Here is a 24,888-nt window from a genome sequence, read left to right on the forward strand (position 1 = left end):
AAAGTGAAGAAAATATCAAATATTATTACATCATAAGCGTTTGTTCAAAACTGTGTTTACAGACTACTGGATCCAACGAGAGTTTAAGGTATCATCCCCAACAAAGCCTACTACATAGAAGCAAAAGAAGGTCTTTCGCTCCTAGTCTACTAAAATCTAGATGGTGAAAATATCAAGCTCGGGACTGGTCGAGTAGAAAAAATATGTTATTCAAGGACCTTAGGATAGAAGACAATTTGAAGGATATAATGTACTTGGCTGCATTTTTATCCTATTGGTTGTGTCTTTTTGTATTTCCATAAAAGGGGGCCTACCTTCGTCCTAGGATTATTAAGGTTACTAGTCTGATGGCTGACAGAAAGATGTATAGCCTTGTCATTCCAGTTTTAGCGAATATTTATCATGGCTTAAGGCTGATAACTAAAGCCTCAAATCCAATTAGACGCATGGACTTTTATTTTTCCATACATTATGTCCATGGTTGGCTAGCCCACTATTTTAATACCCATTACCTTGTTCTAGTGGATATCCAAGGTCTAAAGATGGCCAATTTTTCTAGCAAAGGTGGCTTAATTTATTTTGGAGAATATGAAGCACTAGAACTAATCCATAAAGTTGCAAATATCTAGTGGCATGTGAGTTCTCAGAACTGGAATAGACATGAGCGTTTGGTTGATGATGGAGATTTATCATTTCAACAATCTTGCCAACTCTCTAGTATGCGATCATGTTACCTATCGTCTCGGTGTGGAAATAATTTGAATATAGAATCATATAGTCATTATCGATTTGGTTGGCAATTTGGATTTTACCAAGACATTCCTAATGATATAGGGGAGAACTCCACCTGCTATCACTTTCTACAATGTGATATACCACTTTAGAGTCTGCACCAGACCTAGATCATTGTCTCAAGTATTCTTACTAGTCCACACGTTGAAGCCATGCAACCACAGTACATCGCGATACTGGAATTGGTGGTTGACAAAATGTGAGAGTTATTTTGAGGATAACACACATCACTTAGTAAGTAGCACTATTTCTGCTTCCTCGCAGCCTAATTTGCCTAAGAATAAAGGGAGTAACCAAGGTGGTAAACAAATTCGTTTAATTGAAGAAGTAGCTCCCATCCTACAGAAAGATGTTGTTATTCACGAAGAAGAGAGTCATAGTAGTAACAGTGATCATCATTGGAAAAGACCCTTAAAGAAGGCGAAGATGCCTGGTGATGATTTTTTTGGAGGAGTTCCAAGTGCTTCGATAATTCCTAGTGGTACTATGATATTGGTATGTATATCTTCCCTATATGTTCGTCTCATTCGCCTCTTTAGCAAATAATTTATTTATTTTCTCTTTTCTTCTTTTGTAGTCACCCTTGAGCAATCATCTTCAAGAAATTGCGGAGCAGTCTAACGAAGAATCTTTAACGGGAGCTTATTCTTTGGATTCATCCATCGAGAAGGTCGCAACTTGTAATCACCGCTAGTTAGAACAACTAGACAACCTTCACGTCCCTTAAACATTTATGAAAAAAAAATTGATGTGGCAAACAGGCATCGAGAGTGTTGAAGCTTTAGGCCATTTTCCTAAAAGAGGTTGGTCATTCCGAAGTACCTCAAATAGAGAAAACCATACCCCTTCTTGGTCTCTTTAAGATTTCTGAGCCAACACGATGTGTTGATGGTCAACCAATTACTGCACATCCTGAGCCCACTCTATATTTTGATGAGGTAGTGTTTTCAAACTTCTATAAAAAAGTAGCTTTATCTATGTGGAAGGATATTCAAGACAAGATTGTGCGCACTCCTTTTGAGCACATAGCAAATCTTAAACCAGAAATAAAAACGATATTTTTTGGCATTTTCAAGATTCATAAGGACAATTTGGCTCCTCTTCAAGAATTTGTGAATAGTTACTCAAGAGGTTAGATAATTTTAACGCAGTACAATCTTCATATTCCACACAATTGCCTTGAATCGACAAAGACCATTGATTGGGTGAGAAGACATCTCGCATGAAAGAAGCCCTGACTTTGATGGCTAACTACAAGAAGAAGACAAAGCCATTCAAGAGCGAGTTGCACAAATATCTTTGAAAAAGAAGGAACTAGAAATCAAACTTCAAAGCCTAAATGTTGAGTCTAGGAAGCTGTTAAGTTTATCTGTTGGGAAAAAAGAGGCCATAAACAAAAAAGAACTTGAAGTTGCCAAAATCTAGAAAGAAATCAATACTCTCGAGAGCATGCCCACTATTACTGATGTGGCTATCGAGGCTTTAGCTACAATTTGTAAAAACATGGAGACTGCACGCGAAGAGTTAAAAGATTTCAAGTGGAAGCTTTGACTTTAACCAGCTCCCCTTTCTCTCTCTCTCTCTCTCTCTCTCTCTCTCTCTCTCTCTCTCTCTCTTTCGGGCTCGATTCAATCTTATTGATATGCATATGTAACTTTGAATATTTTGATTTAATGGAAATAATATATATTTTTTTTTGCACGTGACTGCACTTAAATTTTATTTTAAGCTACCTACGTACCCTTTGTGATAACGGGAACAAATCATAACGTAGTTCAATACAATTATTATTTTTTGTATTTTTAAATTTCTTTGACGGTTCACATTTTAAGCTCATGCAGGTCAGGAGCAACGTGCAGTTCATACTCGTACGATAAAGAGTTTTTTCTTATTTACATAATGACTTCAAGCATAAAATCTTTTGAGAAATTTTCATTGATTGGCCAACTCTTAATCCATCTCGATTGATGATCTTGTATGCTCCATTTGTGTAAACTTCTTTAACAACGTAGGGCCCATCCCATTTAGGTGTAAACTTATTTCTTGTATGTCTCGTTTGAATAATCAGTATTCTTACAGTAAGTACCAGATCACCAACCTGAAATGATCGAGGTTTCACATGCTTATCAAGATCTTTGTACATTCGTGTTTGGTAACATTCCAATGCCTATTGTGCCTCGAGTCTCTTTTCATCAAGTGCTTCTAACCCTTGAAGGATAACTTGGCATTATCTTCAGTAGTCAACCCTTCTTGGACTGCCATCTTTAGTAAAGGAATCTCTCTCTCCAATGGGAGAACAACTTCCACCCCATAAACAAGAAAATATGGCGTGGCTCCCGTAGGAGTACGATGAGTGGTTCAATAAGCCCATAATGCTTCACTGATTCTTTCTTGCCCATCTCCTTTTGTCTTGGAGGCCAATCTCTTTTTGTCTTGAATGCCTCCACCAATCCGTTTGCTGCAGCATTGTACATAGAAGACTTATATTGTTTGAATTTAAACTTCTCACACAACTTATCCATCAGAGTATGAGAAAATTGTCTTCCATTATCTATCACGATACAATGAGGAATTCCATATCGGTAAATGAGTTGTATTCGGACAAAGTTTACAATGTTTTCCTTTTTGGCTTCTCTTAATGCCATAAATTCAGCTCACCTTGAAAAATAATCAATCCGTGCAAGGATATAAGAGTGCACCACCGATGACTTAGGTGTTATAGGTTCAACCAGGTCGAGGCCCCAAGCTCAAAAAAGCCATGAAGCTATTATTTGATGAAGAAGTTCCAGTGATTGATGTATAAAATTTGCATGGAATGAATAGGCTTCATATCGCTTTGCATACTACATTGAATCATGGATCATTGTGGCCAATAGTAGCCCATTCTTTTTAATTGATGTTGGAGCATTGGTCCAAACTGATGAGCGCCAAGATTCTTAAATGTGCTTATTCTAAGGCTTTTGCTGATTCTTCTTTTCCTAGGCATCGGAGAAAGAAAACTTCATATGAACATTGATAAAGCGTATCATTGTAGCAAATAAATTGAAGAGCTCTTCTTCGTATTTAAGCTCTATGTTGAAGATCTGTGGGAAGCTTTCTATGTTACAGATAATCTATAAGACATTGTCGCTAATCCTCCTCTTCGATCACGTAAACAAATATCGTCTTGGTTTCTTTACATTGATCTTCAATTGGCGGAACAATCCACTTTTGACAAAGAGAGATGTTTACAGGTACATCATCTGAGATTGTTAGAGCAATGGCTAATTTTGCTTGTTCATATGCTCTCTTATTTTCTGATCTTAGTATATGTTCCAACATTACGCCTTCGAACTTATCCATCAATCTCCTAACGTAAATGAAGTAAGGGTTTAAATCCTCATGTTTCACGTCGTACTGGCATAAGAGCTGATTTATAATTAACTTCGAAGTCGTATACTTCTATGTATGTTATCTCGATTTCTTATGCCATTTGTAAGCCAATAATGAGCACTTGGTATTCAGCAATGTTATTTGAACACAACTCACTGAGTGTGAAGCTATATGACAACATATGCTTCTTAGAGGAAATGAAGGTAGCGTCGATGCCTACTTCACTTCTTCGTGTTACGCCATCAAAGTACATAGTCTAAGGCTCCCTGCATTCAACATAAAATACTTCTTCATCAGGCAGGTCTTCACACAATTTCCAATTTGATGGGATTGGTGACTAGTTAAGAAATCTTCCAATACCTGACCTTTAATTGCCTTCTAGGGTATATACACAATATCGTATTGTTGTAGTATCATTGCCCATTTAGCGAGGCATTCTGAGATGATCGACCTAGATAGCATATACTTGATAGGGTCTGCTTTTGCCATTAAGTGTACAATGAAGGCTTGCCTATAATGTCTCAACTTATCTATTGAAAAAAATAAGGTGAGACACATCTTCTCAATTGGAGAATAATTAAGCTCAATTAGAGGGAAAATTCCTTGTCCTTCTCATTTTCTTGTGCGAGTATTGCTTCAAACAATCTTTCTTGAACGACAATATATAATATCTATTGAAAGTAAAGAAGAAAAGAGATAAGACAAGGTTTACGTGAAAAACCCTAATTCATGGAGAAAAAACCACGATAGAGAAGCTTTTATTATTTTAATGTCATACATACAAGAGACCCCAAACTCAAAATAAATAGAATGAGGGAAACCTTCAAAATAGGGCTAATGCACTATATTTATACACTCCCCCTCAAGTTGAGGTGTAGATATCAACAAGACCCAACTTGCTAACACAAGCTTCAGACGTCTGTCTTGGTAATCCTTTGGTAAGAATATTTGCAACCTGTTGGACTAAAGGTACATAGGGAATACAGATAACCCCGTGGTCTAACTTCTCTTTAATAAAGTGTCTGTCAATTTCAACGTGCTTGGATTTATCATGTTGTACTGGGTTGTTTGCAATACTGATGGCAGCCTTATTACCACAATACAACTTCATAGGACCCGGACTTTCTGGTGAAGATCAGCCAAAACTTTCTGTAACCATATTTCTTCACACACTCCTAGGCTCATAGCTCTATACTCTGCCTCAACACTGCTTCTGGCAACTACACCTTGTTTTTTACTCCGTCAGATCAGCAAATTTCCCCATATAAAGGTACAATATCCTGAAATTGACTTTCTATCTGTCACTGAACCTGCCCAATCTGAGTCAGTATATGCTTCGATGCTCCGTGTATCATATTTTTTTAAAACTAAGCCCTTCTTTGGGCTGGACTTTAGCTATCTCAGAATTCGTGTCACTTCTTCCATGTGTTCCTCATATGGATTCTGCATGAACTGACTTACAACACTCACAACATAGGAGATGTCAAGCCTAGTATGAGACAGGTAAATCAGTTTTCCTACAATAGAAGTTTCAATGGGTTTGCATCCAGCCATTCATTTTAACAGGTCCAAAGGGTACTTCCGTTGAGACATTGATATTCCTGCTTTCGATCTTTCCACTTTCATCCCGAGAAAATACCTCAGACTACCAAGATCTTTGATCTCAAATTCGCCTGCCATTCTTTGTTTTAGTTTAACAATTTCTGTCGTATCATCCCCTGATAAAATGGTATCATCGACATAAACTACCAAAATAGCAATCTTCCCTGAAAGTGATTTTTTGGTGAACGTATGATCGGAATGCCCTTGAACAAACCCTTGGGATTTAACAAACACTATGAACCTATCAAACCACACTCTTAGAGACTGTTTCAACCCATATAAGGACTTTCTGAGTCTGCAGACATGGTTTCCAAATTTAGCTTCGAAACTTGGAGGGGGACTCATGTAAACCTCTTATTCTGACTCACCATTCAGGAAGGCATTTTTAACATCCAGTTGATGTAGAGGTCAATCCTTATTCATTGCAATAGATAGAAGAACTCGGATCGTGTTGAGCTTAGCCACTGGGGAAAAAGTTTTTGAATAATCAATCCCATAAATTTGAGTGAACCCTTTAGCAACTAACCTAGCCTTATATCTCTCGAGCGTTCCATCACACTTATACTTCACTATGAACACCCATTTTCAACCAACTGTCTTGTGACCTCTAGGGAGAGCCACTAAATCTCAAGTCCGGTTCACCTCGAGAGCTCTCATTTCTTACATTACTGTTGCTCTCCCCTTGGGAACTTTCATGGTTGCATGCACTGGTAGGTATTGCTAGGGCATCCAGTTGAGTAGTGAAAGCCTTAAAATAGGAGACAAGTTACTATAGGTCAGAAAACTGTGCATAGGGTACTTTGTACATGATCTGGTTCCTTTCCTCAGAGCAATTGGCATATCAAGAGTGGTATCATAATTGCCAGTTTTCGTCGGTCTCTCTCTAGTATCAAACTTTTGAGACAAATTTTCACCTTCCTGAGAGTCTTCCAGCACCTCATTACCTTCTGTAATTTCAACATTCTCTGAGTCCGTCTCACCATCTTCCCTTAACTTCTCTTTAAGAATCTTCTCTAAAACAACATGCTCTTGAACCTTAGTTGGTTTTGATTCTTGGACACTTTCCGATGGAACAACATGAATTTTCTGGGTTTCCTTTCTGAGATTCTTCCTATAGTATATTATCTAGGACGTTTGTCTAATGGGGAGGACATACACTGGAATATCAGGGACAGGTTCGGGACTAGGTAGGATAGGTTTGGGACTAGGTAGGTTGGATTCAGGAATAGGTTCGGGACTAGGTAGACTGGGTTCAGGAACAGTAGAACTAGGCTCAAGGTTGAAGCTAATAGGTACGGAGTATGTAGACTGGCAACCATATGCTTCGACTTCCGGGTCCATCACAAGGGAAACGAAAACCAAGATTTGCTTTTCAAAAATTTCACATTGATTTTGTTTTTTTCATCAGATGATTGCATTGAACAAGAGGGCAGTAGGTGAAGGTGGAAATAGTAGTGAAAGTGAGAGTTCCAGTATCCCGGAAACATCCGATTAATTCTTAACAAACTGTTAGTCTCTTCACTCGTGGTCTCCCCTTGAAGACTGGTTCATCTTCAAGGAATGTGACATCCATAGTGACAAAGTACTTTTTGGAAGGTGGGTGAAAACCTTTATAGCCTCGCTGATGAAGGGGATACTCGACAAACACACATATTTGAGCTCGTGGGGCAAACTTAGTTCGGTGGGGACCATGAATGTGAAAAAAAGTTGTACACCCAAACACATGCAGAGGAACTTTAGGGATAAGACATGTAGACTATCAAGACTCTTTAAAGCACTCAAGGGGTGTTTGAAACTTTAGAACACGTGAAGGCATCCTATTAATGAGATGGGCAGTAGTGAGGATCACGTCTCCCCATAGGTATGATGGGAGACACGTGGGAATCATCAAGGAACGAGAAACTTCAATGAGATGGGCGATTTTTTCGTTCCGCCACTCCGTTTTGTTGCGGAGTATAAGTACAAGAGTTTTGATAGATGATCCCTTTTGACGTTAGGAATTTTCGGAGAGTGTGATTGACAAACTCACGCCTATTTTCACTTCGAAGGATGGAAATCTTTGTATTAAACTGAGTTAAGATAGTGGTATTGAATTGTTGGAAGGTAGATAGGACTTTGGATTTATCAGCAAGGAGGTATACCCATGTAAGTTGGGTATGATCATCGATGAATGTGACAAACCATCGTTTACCGGACAGAGTAAAGATGTTTGAAGGGCCCTAAACATCACTGTGGATCAAGTGGAAAGGCTGGATAGGTTTATAAGGCTGAGAGACAAAAGAAACACGAGGCTATTTTGCACGTGTATAGACATCACAAGAAAAAGAAGAAATATTCACATTATGGAATAAATGGGCAAAAAAATATCTCATATATTGGAAACTTAGATGTCCAAGACGAAAATACCACAATAAATAATCTTTTTCAGACATAGTAAATGAAGATAAAAGACTAGTCCTAAACAAATTCTTGGAGGAAGCATCTTCAGAAAGTAAATAAAGGCCCCTGTCATATCGGGCAATGCCAATCGTCTTCCCCAAGCTCAAGTCCTAAAACAAAGTAGCATCTGGTGAGAAGACAACTCTACAGTGCAATCTTTGTTATTTTACTTATTGATAACAAGTTGTAAGAAATTTTTGGCACATGTAGGACATTTTATAGAATTAATCGTTGGAATGGTGACAATCTGCCTTTTCCAGCAACATGAGCGAAGGACCCATCCGCAATATAAATCCTCTCATTTCCAGCACTTAGATAGTACGAGAAGAATCGATCGGATGAGCTAGTCAAGTGATCGGTTGCTCCTGAATCTAGAATCCATAACTCATTCCCTTCAACGAGGAAACTAAAAGATTGAGGGTTACCTGATTGAGAAACTATTCTGATCCCTATGGTACCTGAATCATCTAGGTTGGTCACTGGAGGTTGTGTTTGAAGTTGTATCTGAGGTTGTGTGGTCCCCTCAACCGATTCACTCACAGAGCACACCCAAATTTTGACTTGTCATTTGGGGGGGTGACGTTTACCATTAAGAGGTTAGCCATGCAGTTTTCAACACTGATCCTTCGTGTGCCACTGTTTCTTGCAATGCTCACATACTGGGGGCGTTTTTCTATTATGTTTGTCACCATCAAATCCAGAGGATTTTACCCCAAAGGCAGCTGACTCAACAGTGGTAACCCCATACCCATTCATTGCACTTGATCTATCCTCTTCCAATTGAACCTCTGAACAGACCTCCATGAGAGACAGTATCGGTTTCTGCCCTAGTATTCGACTCCGAACTGTATCAAATTTGGGGTGCAACCCAACAAGAAAATCATACACACGATCAACCTCTTCTATCTTCGAGTACTAAATTCCGTCATGTGGGCAGTTCTAGATGATCTCCCGATATAGATCCATTTCTAACCATAATAAGGACATTCTGTTGAAGTAGGACGTTACATCCATGCTCCCTTGTTTACACTCATGAACCTGTTTACGTAAAGTATACAGGTGAGATGCATTTTGCCTTCTAGAATATAACCTATGGACCGCATCCCAAATATCCCGTGCAGTGGCTAAATATAGTAGAGATTTCCCAATTTGAGGTTTCATACTACTTATAAACATCGATCGAAGTAAAGAATCTTTTGCCTTTCAAACCCGCTCTTGGAGATCCTCAGGGCTTGGTTGCCGTATTTCTCCTGTTAAGTACCCAAATCTATAGTGCCCTTCAAGGACCATTTTAATTGTTTGGGACCAAGAGAAGTAGTTTTGGCCATTCAACTTCTCTTCTGTGATCATTCCTACTTAGTTTCCCAAAGTAATAGTTAACAAATTTGCAGTTGGTAGAGTAGGAAAGACTGTTACTAGATTTTCTAAATAGATTGGAAGACTAGAAGGCTCATGGCCATACAGTTTTTCCCCAAGAACCACCATCTGTTGTTGGAGACTTGCCAATTGCTGTTGGAGGTCCCCATGGGTCTCTGATCTCGACTGTTTCTGCTCATAGGAGATGGGAATAGAATTTTCACTCATAGAGTCAACCACTTGATACCAAGGCTATATCGGATACATATTCGGAAGGGACCCCTGTTGCTGGAAGGAACCAAAAAACTGGTCAGAGGCTTCAATCGAGTACTGCCTAAACACCTCAGCACTACTGCTAGAAGCTACACGGCTAGGTATTGCTACGGCTAAATGATGAGTGGCTGACTGATGCAAGAACGGATCGAGAGCATGTGCGACTGATGGTTTGGGAGGAATCGCAAACAACTGGCACGAGAGTTGCTTGAACGTGAGTGACTGGTTGCTGGACAGGTGCACGATCATCTGACCTAACCCGGAAGCTAAAGCGAACCCATCCATCACCTGTTGCGGTTGTGCAAGAAACAGCGTGGCAACTATGTTTGGACCGCTCACTGTTTGGATCATCCGCGGTTGCTCGAAGGCTGGGTAGCGGCTTTGACGGCTGTAGGGTTGAGGACAATCGACAGCTGCTCCTCAGTTGGTTGTTGTTGTGTTGGGTTCAAGATTGTCCGGAGATACCGATCCATGGCCACTTGAATCATGGCCATATTAGTTGAGTTGGCTATTGCTCCATCACCAACCACGTATGATGACTGAATTTCTTCTATCAGGACTGAGGTTTCATCACCTTTCTCTGATACCATATTAAAAGTAAAGAAGAAAAGAGATAACACAAGGTTTATGTGGAAACCCCTAATTCAGAGAGAACAAACCACGATAGAGAAGTTTTATAATTTTAATGTCATACATACAAGAGACCCTAAACACAGATTAAATAGAATGAGGAAAACCCTAATTTTAGGGAAAAGACAAATATGCTCTTAATATGCCCTTAGGACTAATGCACCATATTTCAACAATATCAATGGTTTTCCAACTTTAGACGTGCACAAGACCGGAGGGTTGAGCAAATACTTCTTATGTTATCGAATGCATTTTGGTATGTTTAATCCTATTTAAGAACTATATCATTCCTCATTAATATCTGAAACAGTTGATATCATCCTACAAGGTTAGATATAAATTTTCTGATGTAGGCCAAGTGACCTCGAAGATTTCTTAACCTGTGCAGATTTCTTGGACTTGGCATCTTCTGGATAGCATCGATTTTAGATTAGTCGATTTCGATTCCACAGTGTCTTAGAAACATTCCTAAAGTCACACCGAAAGCACATTTAAGAAGGTTAATTCTTAATTAATATTTCATTAGACGATCAAAGACAAGCTTCAGGTTCTTTAGGTCGTCATGTCGCTTCTTAGAGTCACTACAAGGTCATCGACATAACATTTAACGTGTTTATATAACATATCATCAAAGATCCTTTGTATAGCACGCTGGTATGTGGCACCTGCATTCTTTAATCTGAAACGCATCACCTTATAACAATATACGCCTTTTGAAGTTCGAAACATTGTTTTCTCCTCATCTTAAAGCCATTCGAATCTGGTTATATCCCGATGACCCATCCATGAAAGATAGAGCTTCATGCCTTGTGGTGGCATCCAATCATAATTTCTGTGATAGGAAAGGGAAAGTCATCTTTTGGGCACATATCATTTAGGTCACGAAAATCCATGTAGACACGTAGTTGACCATTCTTTTTTCTTATGGGAATAATGTTGGCTATCCATGTTGGGTATTTGACTTCGTGTATAAATTTAGCTTCTATTAGCTTGTTAACCTCTTTTTCAATTTGAGGAGTCAATTATGGCTGAAAGAGTCACTGAACTTGCTTGATTGGTCGATACCTCGATTTAATTGTTAGGCAATGGATAACAACTTTTGGTATAAGCCCAGACATTTCTTTATATGACCAAGTAAAGACATCTTTATATGTCGTGAGTAAGCTCACATATTTTTTTTTTCTTGCTATCAGTAAGTTGTGCACTTATAAAGGTTGTGCCTAAGTTGACTTCCTTCAGCTCACCAACCGTTAATTGACCACCATCCTCAAATGATAAAGGAGCTTCTTCTGCGTCTTCTTTAAGCACGTCAGAATCTGATGTTTCTTTTATTGTGACATGGCAATAACTTTCGCATCTTCTTCATCATCTGGATCATTCTCTTTAGATCGAATGATAACGAGATCGGGTCGCTTTACTTTTAATAAGCTCTCTGTATCTACAGAAACAAGCAGCTTTCTTTTCATTTTTTAGGGAATAGTACTGCAAATTTTTTCATCACTTTTCACCTCGCATGCTTTGCTTGAGAACGCTATGGGAGATCACTTCTGACTGCTTGTTGTGGTCTGATAACAGGTAAAAATGCACGTTATCATAGTGCTAAGTTCTTAAACAATGTTAGATTGCGTTGATGAAATATGTTAACTTGCATCCATTAAGCACCAATTTCATAATATTTCGGTCGCATGTGTTCAACGCATTAGAACAGTTGATCTTTGTATTTTTGTGCATAATATGCGTTAACGCAATGCAAGAATTGCGATCATAGGAAATCATTGGTTGAGCGCAACTTCACAGCAAGGATTTTCGTTGATCGTGCTCGCAAACATTTGCCCAAGAAGGATCGCCGCAACTTGGTTAACGCAACATGGTGGGCACATCTTGCTGAAAGGCCAATTATGTGCGATGGGACAAAAAACTAATGACAGTCGAATCCAAATTAAGTTGACAACCGATAACGGTCACAAAGTACATTCAGCTTTTCGGTGATAATTATTAGGCGCATCAATCAGGAATTAAAGCTGTCCCATCTGTACAACCAGGAGAGAGAAGCCGCCTTTCACCATGGATGCTCTATAAATACCAAGGGCAGTCTTCAGAAAAGGGGTTCACCATTTTTTACAATCTTTTGTTCCACAAGTTCACGCCGCTGTCCATAGTTTTCCTTTTCATTTTAAGGCGGAGCAAGAGAAGAGTGGTGGCACCGGAGATCGCTTAGGGCAACTCGAGAGAGAACCTTGAGGCGTAGGAGCAGAGAGCGAGCCGACTCTCGTGAGAGTGAGATTATCATTTTGAGCACGAGTAGAAAAACAGTGTAAACGCCTGGCAGCAAGAGATTGCTACCAGGCTCTTTATTCTATACTTGCATTGTTATTTTGTACTTCATCTTCATATTTATACAATGGAAGTTCTATTTCTACATCTGTTCACTCTCTTAATATGCATGAGTAGCTAAACTAGTTGAATAGTTTGAGAAGAACTAAGTTAACATGACCTAGGAAGTTCATTGCTTGCGATTGTCTTGTTTTATGCTGTGCAAAATACCCTTTAGAGTTACTCGAGAGAGAGTCTAAAGAAAGAACCTAATGACTCGAGAGAGCTAGGTTAGAATCTGGACTCAAAAGAGCAAGATTAGACTTGCATAAACAAGAGATAGGGACTTAAAGATAAGCTCTGTTTGTCAATTTGCATCGCATACATCCTAGAGATAGGAATGATATTATGTGGTCACTTTATTTGTGTGTTATCCTGTCATCGCGTAAATAAGAATAGAGGCTTATGTGTAGGTCCTATAGACTTATCACATATATCACATGCGTTCTAATATTAGAAGTCGTAGCATTCGCATCGAGAGATGGTTTACTATTGTATGCATTTTGCATGATCGCAAAGCATGAACGCATTCTAGGAAGTGTTAGCCGAAACCCTTCTCAACCCGTTCACCGCATATTCATCGCATCTCCCGTTTATCAACTCTTTTCAAACTCTGTTGCATTTATCATTTTTTCATCAACACAAACAACAAACCTAACGATTTATTTCTTTAACCGGTTAAAGTTCGTCATAAAAATTACCAACGCAATCTGTTTTCAAAAGTCCCTGTGTTCGACCCTGGACTTACCAAAAAACTCAGAGGAATTTACACTTGAATTCCACTGGGGAAACTTGAGTGCACAACGCAATTTCATCAATACATATCATCCATATTTCCATTTCATAAAATCAAGCATCATGGTCACGCTTAATCTCTCGAAAGTAGATGCCCGCATAGCTGGAGTAGAACATACTCTATTTATCTTGTTCGAGTTTCCATTTATCCTTTGAAAGGCTGAAATTCAGGTGGAGCCAAAAGTTAAATGTTGATTTTCATTAGGGTTGGCAAAATTTCCTGTGGGGTCGGGTCCACGCGAGGCCTCCCCCCGATCGGCGTGGGGAATCCCTGGTTTGACCGGGGATGGGTCAAACCAGGGAAATTTTTTAGGGTCCCGTCAGGGGATGGGGCGGGGACGAGGACGGTATCCCCACCCTGACCCCAACTCCAATTAATCCCTGACCCTAATTTAATGTATTTATATTTTAAATATTTTATAAATATATATCTATAATATATAAATAACTTATTTATATGTATGTTTGTAATGTATAGACTTATAATGTTGTGAAGCCCAATATTAAATATCTAAATTCTAAATCTAAGCCCAAAAGTCAAGCTCAAATCTTAATCAAATTTTAAATAAAATTTTAATTAAAATTTTCATCTTCAACTGCAGGTGTGCTTAGCCTTTAAAAACCTAAAGTACGTGCCACTAACGGAGTAATGCGACTGAACACAAAAGTCCCCTAACTTTTGCTTCTCTTCTTCTCTTTAGAATCGTGGCTCTCCTCTATGGTAATGTGACACGTGTCTACAACTTTTGCTTTCCCTTTTTCAGTTATGCAAATTGGTTCAGAGGACTTATATCCAAGTCCAGGCCTTAAGCTAGGTATAGATTATCCTTGTTTTTTAAGCTTCTTTTGCGTCAGGAAAAACTCGAGCCTTTCATCAAATATTTTTAGGCTTTTAAGCTTGGTGCGAGTTATAAAGTCATACTCCACCTTTGTCAACAACTTATATGCCTTTGGATCAAAGCCATCATTTGTTCGTTTTTATGGAAAGGTTGCTTTCACCTCTTCTTTCTCACCCTTTTTTACTCCTCCTTTACCTTTCTTTGTAAGTGGTGTTGTGAAGCTTTCCTTCAAAATTTTAACGTCTCTGATCGTCAGATTCCTTGGACATTATGTAAATGGTGATTCGCCTTTCTCGCTTCAAGAAAGAGGAACATAGCGTAGAACATAAGGGTTTGAGACCTTTTCTTGGGACGTATCGTCTTTTCATCAGGTCTCCGACTTGTTTTGAGCGATCGGTTCATCATTTCCTCGATTGTTGAAAGCATCCACTTCATTCGACTCTATTGTTGTGATCGCTTGTTGCTCAGGCTTATAAGTGCCTTTGGCCATAAGAACCTCTGCCATTATAATTTCACTGATATTATCACTTCTTAGATAAAACTTTGCATCAACAAAGTGAGATTCAACCTCTAAAAATGGCTTGGAGTCAGCGTTGACTTTCTTGATGTCTTGTTGATAGAATTTAAAACACTGGTGGAGCGTGAAGGTTACTACTCTATTTTTGTGAATCAAGAGATGCTCTAACAATAATCCGTAGGTGGTTCTTGCATCGACTACGTGAAATATGGTGCTCACTTGCAAATCTCCTATGGTAATTTCTAGACGAATTGTGCCTATTGTTCATTGCGTTCCTTGATTAAATTTTTAGGTCATAAGTAAAATATTCCAAAATTTTCTAGTAGCCAAAAAAAAAAAAAAAAACAATTTATTTAAAAAATGTCTAATCTTTCGAATGACAGTATTACTCTCTACCTTTCATAAATGTTTTAAAACTGTTAGAGTAGATTTATAAATTCGTCTAAATTCATTTTTGAAAAATTATGAAACAAAAAATAAACAAGATAATTAATGATGAATATTTTACACTTTTTAAACAAGTTAACATGGTATCATTATTTATATTAAACATACATTAGTGACATTTTTGTTGCTTATTTTTCTTAAACTTTTTTACAATATAATGAAAATGTTGATTCACATCTCATGTCGATATATCGAATCTATAGAAATATATAAAATTAATATCAATAGAAAATATTGACATATCGATGAAAATTTAATACCATGATATCAACGTGATCATAAATAATTCAACTAGTTGTTAAAATACATACGCCTTCCAAGTCAAATGTTCAAATAGTGTGTTGGGAAAAAAAAACGATATTAATCTATTTTTTAAATTAATAGGATAGGATCTTATTTGAAAATAGGTTTAAATCCTATTTTGGTTACTAAACTTTGAATCTTATTCTATTTTAGTCTCTAAACTTTCAAAAACATCTATTTTAGTCTCTAAATTTTTAAAAAATATTTATTTTGATCCTGCGGTTAAAGATTCTATTAACTAAAGATGAAATTTGTTTAAAGATGAATTACATCGAACATGGATTGAGTAAGCTGAAAGTAAACTAAAATGTCAATAATCAACACACCAAAATAGCAAATTGTCAAAATCTTGAATGCAAAATGACTTTTGAGATCTTCTATAGAAAATCACCAGTCTAATCATCCAAAAATACAAACCATCACATCATTCTATTTAATAATTAACCGAATCTTAATAGAAATGGACGACTTTCATTCCCCGTCCCCCATTTCATTTTTTGTTCATGAGAATTTACTATTTAATTTCACGGAAAGCAGAGAGAGAATTCCCCACGCGAAGTTTCAAGAGGCCAGGTTTCCACCAGGAACAATTCGGACTACCCAACCCAAAATGTAAATGTTGGATTGGGTTGGTTTTGTTCTTGGGTTGGGTTAAATTTTTTTTTATTGTTGTTGGATCGGGTCGTAGGTTGACTAAAAATAAATTTGGTTAACCCAACCCAACCTAAATTATATATGTATTAATAATATATATTTTTCTTTTTGTTTAAAGTTTAATTACTTTACATTAAATAATTTGTGAATTTTTAATATTTTTCTTTTAAAATTTTTATGATATTTGTCTTTGTTTAAAGTTTGTAATAAGTATCGTATATATTTGGTATTTAACATTTGAATTTATTTACATATTTTTAATTAAAAAAAAAGTTATAACCCAATAACCTAACTCAACCCAACCCAAGTTATAAAGGTTGAGTTGGGTTGGAAACTTTATTTTGATCTTTTGGATTGTCAACTCAACCAACCAGAATTTTTGAGTTGGTCTAAAAACATCCTCAACCCAACCCAACCTATTTACATTCCTAATCTAAATTGTTGATTTTTTTTTTTTTTTTTTTTTTTTGGTTATGAATCATCTTTGAAATGGTTACTTATGGATCCTTTAAATTGTTAACTCTCATAAAAATTTCTTAACCCTCTTAAATTAAATTAAACTTCATATTAAGTTATTTAATTATCTAATCTAAAAAAAAGTTATTTAATTATCCATACATAACAATTTTTTTTTTTTGAATGAAAAACAAACGGGACAGGGAATTAGGAATGAGGATGAAAAATGCATTTTCGATCCTTATTTAACTCATAGGGAATTTTCATCTTCCACTCTCTCACCCCATTTCCACCTAAATGAGGATTCCCCATCTCATTAGAGACGAGGACAAGTCCCATGAGGTCTCAGCCTCGTAGAAAAATTGGACACCTCTAGTTTTATCTAAGAAATCTTGCCATCTTTACCTGGGCGATTGAAAAGTTAAAAAGAAGCAACTCATGAGATACTAGTCTTGTATATAATTTTTTTCATTTATAATATTTCATATCATAAATAAAACATTTATTTCCAATAAAAGAAAAGCTAAAAATAGCAAGCAATTTTTTACCCTACAAACAAACCCACACAAATGCTTCTTAGTTTTCCTCATACATACAAACATGGTTCAACTTTTACAACATTGCATTATCATAAATCCCCTTTTTAGTAGTATATGGTAAAAATTTAGGCCTACATGGACAAAAGGGTATTTGAAGTTTTGATCTAATTGGACAGATCAAATGAGGTATTTCATGAGCAATATCAAAATGAAAACCACATTATTGATCAAGAGGCATCCACTCTAGTTCCAAGTACACTTCACCTGATTCTACATTTTGGAGCTTCAGTGATACCTCTTGTTTCACCATCCCGTCGATGATGATGACAGCGCTGTCGTCAATGAGGGCATTGTCATCTGACTTCAACCATTTTCCTATCTGCATATTCTCAAGCTTTTCAGCATCTCCAAATGCCATTGCTGATGTTATCATCGGTTGGAGGTCGATTTCTGCTTCACCCATCAAGTCATTGGATGAAATTACGTCGTGATCGAACACTTGCTGCAATGGATGATGTGAAGGCATACAAATGAGTATACACTTCTTTTTTCACAAAATATGCTAAAATTCATAGCATATATTCAAGTAGGTTGAATCAAATGCATCACACATGAAAATAAGGGTTCCATTTGATAACCATTTGGTTATTGAAAAATTTGCTTCTTTCACACAATTTCTTGATCATGATTTTCATATTTTCTATAAAAACATATGAACTCTTAGTCAAATTTCGAAAACAAAACAAGATTTTAAAAACTATTTTTTTTGGCCATGTTTGGTAACCATTTAATTTTTAGGTTTTAAAAATTAAACCCATAAACACTCTTTCCACCTCCATCTCTAATTTCTTTTTTTTTTTAAATATATCTTTTATCAATGTTTTCAAAAACCAAGTCAAAATTTGAAAATTAAAAAATAGTATTCCAAAACTTGTTTTTGTTTTTGGAATTTGGCTAAAAATTGAACTCTTGTACTTACGAAAGATGCAAATCATTGTAAAAAATTGACAGAAAATAGGCTTAACTTTTTAAAAACAAAAAACTAAAAACGAAAAGGATACCAAACAAGACCTTAGTTTTTAAATTTTGGATTGAATTTTGAAAACACTCCTAAGATGTAGACAACAAAACATACAAATCAATAGGCGGAAGAAGTGATATTTATATGCTTAGTTTTAAAAAACCAGAAACAAAATGATTACTAAATGGAACAAATTTTCTCATTTTGAAATACTAAATTCAAGGAAGCTCTAATATTGGATCCTCTATTAGATTGTGCAACTATCAGTAACAATCCGCAAAAACTTACCAACTTCAAGGGTCCATATTCTTGAGGAACGGACAGCATGAGTTCCTCATTCCAAACTGGATTCAAGTTGCTCTTTATCACCGTTGTTTTAGCAGTCTATCAGCGACAAAAACAATTTTCATTACTAAGTTGTCCAATCCAACTATGTTTGAGCATGTTAACAGGTTTAGTGCATATTTGGGAGTCATTTTGAAATTGTTAAAGTCACTTTTGTCATGTTCAAAAATCAAAATCACCCTGAAACAAGTCTATAATGACTCGAAAATAATTTAATATTTAATTTTATACTTTTAAATACAATTTTCATACTATCAAACTCGATTTTGAATGATTATAAACATGTTTAAGAGTGATTTAGAAAAATAACAAAAGTGATTTTAACAATTTCAGAATCCTCCCAAACATACCCTTGCTATTTTCATTACTTCCTTTACTTTGCAACAATCCAATTAAGAGAGTGTACAAGCATGCACCCTTGAAATGATCAGAGCTATGACTGACCTGTTGCCCAAGAGTTAGGGTAATGAAAGGATCACTGGACTTTACATCTCTCACGGCTAAGTTTGTGCCTTTAATCACCTTGACTTTCAGTAAGCCCATAAATTCAACCATGCCTTCTTGTGGCTAATCTCAAGATCAGAAAGAGTTGACAGTTAATCAGATTACAATCCATAGATGGTTTAATGTACTAAGCTGCTGACCTTGTTCAAGAGTCCTCAACTACTAATCATGACCAGATTTTAAATAATCAATAATCTTTTCAAGCATAATGTTTTGCAGTGAACAAGGAGTATCTTTACCACAATAAAACCGATCGCCACTTTAAGGGTGAAACAGTTTGGAAAATTACATTCTATCATGTGTTATAAAATAGAAGACTTAGAACTTACTGATTTCTTTGAAGAATTTGAGCTTCGAAAGCTATCAGAGATCTCTTGAAAAAAACTCGGCTCCTCAGAACTCTTTGAGTTATTGGACACAATTCTCAAGCTCGGTTTTAAAAATTCTTGAAGCTCATACTTAGACCTACGTGAAAGATTGACGATTTATATTACTGCTTTAATGAGATTAAAAACTGAGCAGAGGCATGGTTACTGAATATTTATCTTATCGTCATCTATTCAAGACCCGAATTCCTTACTATACATTTATTGATACTGAAGTGAAAGAAAATGACATCTTAAATAAGTACAAAGAGTCTAAGAGTAACAAAATTACATGAAATTATGGCTGAAATGATCGTAGAAACAACAGACTGGTTACTAGTTATCAATTTTGATGCACAAACACACAAAAGCTTCAGTGACAACTACCTTAGGGTGGATGTAAAGCATCCAATTTGATGCTAAATAAATGGAAGTCAGAGTCTTACCGAATGAAGTTTGAACGCTCCTCATGGCTGGCACTTGGTCCAGGCTTCGTATATCCAACAGGGATAAAAGCCTCATATATCGAATTAGCAGAACCGTTGCCTCCAACCTCTATCATTGCATCAATCTCATCATCAGACCATTCATCCAATGTTATTGACAGAACCTAAACCAAAACCAAAAATTTCCTCAGAACTATAACTTTTCTTTAGACATCACAATGCAGAAACAAAAAGGTAGAAGAGTTCAAACAAAGTTTTCTAATACAAGAAAGAAGTATAATCCTCAAATGTACCCTTTCATTTGAAATATTTAAACAAGAGCATCACTGACCAACTGAGAGCTATTTGTTAAAAACCAACTAATTGTTCAAACTATGTTTGGCAATATATAGGGTGCAAGAATACATGGCACCAATTGTTTTGCCCTCAAGTAAATCAAATTTAGTTTTACTTGTACGATGATAAACTTTTAATAATTAGAAAACTACATGAGAATAACTTTTATTGCAGTGACAGAAAGGTGAGCATTACCTTTGATATATGTGTTCCAAGGCTTCTGTGCACGCCACTACATTTTAAGCATATAAAGACACCAATATTCGCAGAGCTGCATAGGCAGTGAATCATACATCATACTTTTTCAGATGTTCATATAAATAGAAAAGAAACGCAAAGAAGTAAATTCATCAATGAAAGACACTACGTTTTGTTCACAGGAAACAAATTATAAAACTAAACGATTATATCCTAATCCTTTAATATGAAGTTTATGAAGCTTACGCCCATTTAGGATCTGGGGCACCACAATCTGCACAAAGTTGATTATCTTTCTGAAGCAATAGATCTTTTAATCTACTTTTAGCTGCACAAGAAAGTTGAAAGAAAGCATAAAGTTTTTGAAAAATGCATGCAAAAATCTGCTTTGTAAACAAACGCACCCACAGAGACTTCAGTATGCACACCTGGTTCAGGTCTCCTGAAATCCGCTGGAAAATGACTCATTCTCCCTTTGAATATCAGTGATTCATAAACCAGATTTCTTCAGATGGCCTGAAGAAATAAAAAGAGAAGATTCAGAAAAGCTGTGACACAGAAAATAAAAGAAAAAATGCTCTTCCAAAATGGATCTAAGGTATTCGCAATCGCAATGGAATCATTATAACACATTCAACTAAAGTAAAATCAACCAAAAAACGAAAAACAGAGGAAAAGAAAAGGAATCCTGAGAAACAGAATGAAGAGGAAAGATTAGAGATCAGAGTGGAAACAAAACAAATTTGATCACTGGGGGATTATATCTGATCTGATGATGATTGGGTAAAATTAAGCAAACAAATTTTGGTTGAGAGTATGAGAGTGATTGAAAAATGAAGTAAATAAAACCTGTTGGTCATGCAGATTCTCTCTCCAATTTCATTTGTCCAAAAAGATGTGAACCCAAAGCATATTTAATTAGATAAACTTTCTTCGTGGGGATCCACGGATTGGATCTTCATCCTATGTATCTCCCGTGTTCTAAAAGAAACCCTTTTTTTAATATCAACGTTCTAATTCAATTACTTTATTATATTTCCACTTTTGATAAGATTCTAATCAAATTTAACGTCATAAATAGCCCTACTGGCGTGAACTTAGGGTTATGTTTCAGAATAATACACTGAAAAGAAATTTCAAAGGTAGGATTAAAGAAAAAATATTGACAAAAATATGGTACCAAAACTGTGTACTCGGTACACGATTTTTATTAATCCAAGTCATCACCCCCATGATTGGTAGATGGCTATCATGTCAGCGTATGCATGGACTTGGTCAATGAAGAAGACCAAACTTGTGGACCCCGTTCACGATTTAATTTTTTTTCCTATTTAGATTGTTTTTCTTATTTTTAATTAACAATTTTCTTCCTTACTAGTTATGTGCTTGTTCTTTTAAATCATACTCATTTATTAGATTTAGCATCTCAAGATAAAATATAATTTCATTAATTCTTTTATTTCAAGATAGAAGTTCAAATGAAACTAAAAGTTTGAATTACACGTCACTCAATTTTTCACATGGTAGTTGTCTTCGTGTGCCTCTGGATTAGCTTCGCCTTGTTGTCGTTGTCGTCTACAACGAATACGTCTTCGATCAATGTCAGCAACATTGAGTCGTCTTGTCTATTGAATAATATTTTCTACGTTTACCAAGTTTTGGTCACACACTGAACTCAACTCTTATAAATTGTATTGTACTGAATACCGGTGTACATCTTGGACAAATTATTATGTATGATGATAAAATCAATACTAAATAGTGTTCATATCATACATTTGAAAAAAGTAAGATAATAAAACTCTTACCATGCAGTAATAGTAAACATCGTCAGGTGTGATAAATACTCTCATGATTGAATCATACTAGGAAAAGTAGTCATCTGATACAACTTGCCCATTTATTATTTCTCCTTGTGTACAACAATCATGACGTGCACGCCATAGCAATAGATATTCGACATGAATTCAATGCCAGTCTTGGTCTTGTTTACCTCTCAAATCGATCTCATGTAGTTTCGGAAGTGTTTGGCACAATGATGGTACCATTTATCGCAGATTGAACTGTCTCAACACATGATCTGGTTGATGCTACTATATGATATAGATATTTGAGGCACAATCTCATATACTGAAGAAAAAAATACCAAGGTCGACGATGGCGGCAAGGGAGAATAGTGGACAACAGATGTTGGACATGTGGCTGGTGATGGGCTGGGAAAGAAAGGAAGGAAGAAAGAAAGTTGGAGATTAAAGAAGGAAATGATCGGTGGGTGGTGGGAGGGTTTGAGACCACTAACTCGTATACCCGATACACAAGTATGAAAGTCTTAGACCAGGTCCACAACTTCCTGCTCAACGCAGCATGTCAGACATGTGCAGTCATCAAATGGCAAGTCAGTGTTAGGTCAACAGCTGGTCACGTGATGTGGAGGGAAGTTGTAGACCTTGTCCACGATTTTGGTCCCGATCCACAATTTCACTACCCTATTTTTGTCAATTCTTTCAAATCAACCCTACTTTTGTCAATAAATATTAAAATAACATTATTTTAAAAAAAAATCCATGAATTTACAATGTCAATCTTAATGTATTAGGTTTGACAAATAAAGAACACGTAAAACGTAAAAGTAGAGAATCGACACATTAATATAATCTTATTATATTTATAACCTATGGTTTAATATTACATCATATGCAACATATGAACCATAAGCCTTTTCTCCTCCACTAGATATAAATCATATTTATATCATTTTCCTCCAATTAATGCATCTCATACATCATGTCAACTATATCATATATAATTGACCCGTTTAATTATATCATATATAATCAAACTACCTCTTGTCAATTTGAACACTTCAAACTGACCCAAAAACTGATTCTCAACTTGAATCCATTGAGCTACAAAGGGGACCTTATTGACTGATGGCTCGAAGCTCCAACAGTACATAAATAGCTGACTAAACTCTTTAGCCACGAGATCCACCATCCGTTAACTGCTAGGCATTCCACTAAAGACCGACAACTACATTCTTCTCACCACAGATATATTTCTGTGTCTATCGGATATAACCAATTAACAGTACGATAACCCTTCATAGATGCTCGTAAGTACAGCTGGGCCAAGTTACCATTTTCCCCTGTAGTTACATCTAACTTCTTAAGTACTACTGATCCCTCTAATGAATAATACAACATAGTCCTACTATGTGTGGACACCTCTCGGACCATGAGAAGGTTTGTAGCGCCACATCGTTCAAGCCCCAGAATCAATTCTTAAGGGAGTAATCTATCTACTTACCCTTGCTTCGAGGAAGGAGTGAATTCCATCCTATGTAGCTGGGTTCCCAGCTCCCAAATCAGACGAATCCCCAAAGTGGTAGGTTTAAGTCGGCGATCTGGCAAATCGCACCCATGAAAATCAAAGGACTGCCCTCAAAGGCAAGAGTTCCCAATCACGAGATCCACCATCCGTTAACTGCTAAGCACTCCATTAAAGACTGACAGTTGAACTCTCCTTACCACAGATATATTATCTGTCCATCTTAACCAATCAGCAGTGCGAAAACCCTTCACAGATCGCTTGTAAGTACAACTAGGCCAATAACCGTTATGCCCCTGTAGTTACATTTGTCTCCTTAAGTACCACTGATCTCTCTAATGAACATAAGTCATAGTCCTACTATAACTGAGTCTTTTCTTCCAAAAAGAAGTTGTGGCCACTATGTTCAAGCCCCGGAATTAGCCCTTAAGGGAGCAATCTCTCTACTTATCCCTGCTTCGGAAAGGAGTGAATTCCATATTGTGGATTGAGTTCCCAGCTCCCAGATCAGACAAGTCCCCAAAAAGATAGGCATGTTGAGTTGGCAATCTGGCCACTTTCACCTATACTAAGAAAAGGATGCCCTCAAAGGCAGGAGTTCCCAAAATACTCAAGATTAAGGTTGTGTCACCTATGGTCGTTTAGGTGAGATGCAAGTCTTTAGTATCAACGATGTAATATACAGAGTCTAGTCATCTCGTGGTCTAGGTCTTATACAAACTCTTTGTATAAGACACCCCCGCTCCACGTCTCCACACGAATGGTCAGGATCTACCATCTGTAGTAGTTTACAACACTTGCAAACCTCTACAAAGCAGGTCGTATCCGTAATGTCACCAGAATCAGGTATCCCACCTTAATCCTTATACTACAGACCGATTTAGGTTATCACTTAAGGCATGATCCACTTGTATATCATATATACATGTTTAAGTTCAGATAAGATAACCAAGGAGCTT

The 24,888-nt window shown here is 36.7% G+C and overlaps 1 protein-coding gene and 1 pseudogene across 1 annotated transcript; one reads left to right on the top strand and one right to left on the bottom strand.

Moving 5' to 3' along the window:
- The first annotated feature begins 347 nt into the window (after positions 1–347).
- On the top strand, positions 348–2,343 carry LOC150034534 (uncharacterized; annotated as a pseudogene).
- Positions 2,344–17,300: 14,957 nt separating this feature from the next.
- Positions 17,301–21,651, bottom strand: LOC120084107 (ADP-ribosylation factor GTPase-activating protein AGD12-like). The gene is made up of 9 exons (XM_039040008.2): positions 21,452–21,651; positions 21,031–21,118; positions 20,849–20,930; positions 20,600–20,675; positions 20,069–20,232; positions 19,587–19,722; positions 19,198–19,320; positions 18,697–18,792; positions 17,301–17,889 (listed from the first exon to the last, which is right to left on the bottom strand). The coding sequence occupies exons 2-9, from the start codon at positions 21,068–21,070 to the stop codon at positions 17,608–17,610; spliced, it is 999 nt and encodes a 332-aa protein (XP_038895936.1). The 5' UTR covers positions 21,071–21,118; positions 21,452–21,651; the 3' UTR covers positions 17,301–17,607.
- Between the last annotated feature and the right edge of the window lie 3,237 nt (positions 21,652–24,888).

The sequence above is a fragment of the Benincasa hispida genome, chromosome 8 (assembly GCF_027475165.1).
Source record: "Benincasa hispida cultivar pf3 chromosome 8, pf3_genome.v1.1, whole genome shotgun sequence".
NCBI lineage: Eukaryota > Viridiplantae > Streptophyta > Magnoliopsida > Cucurbitales > Cucurbitaceae > Benincasa > Benincasa hispida.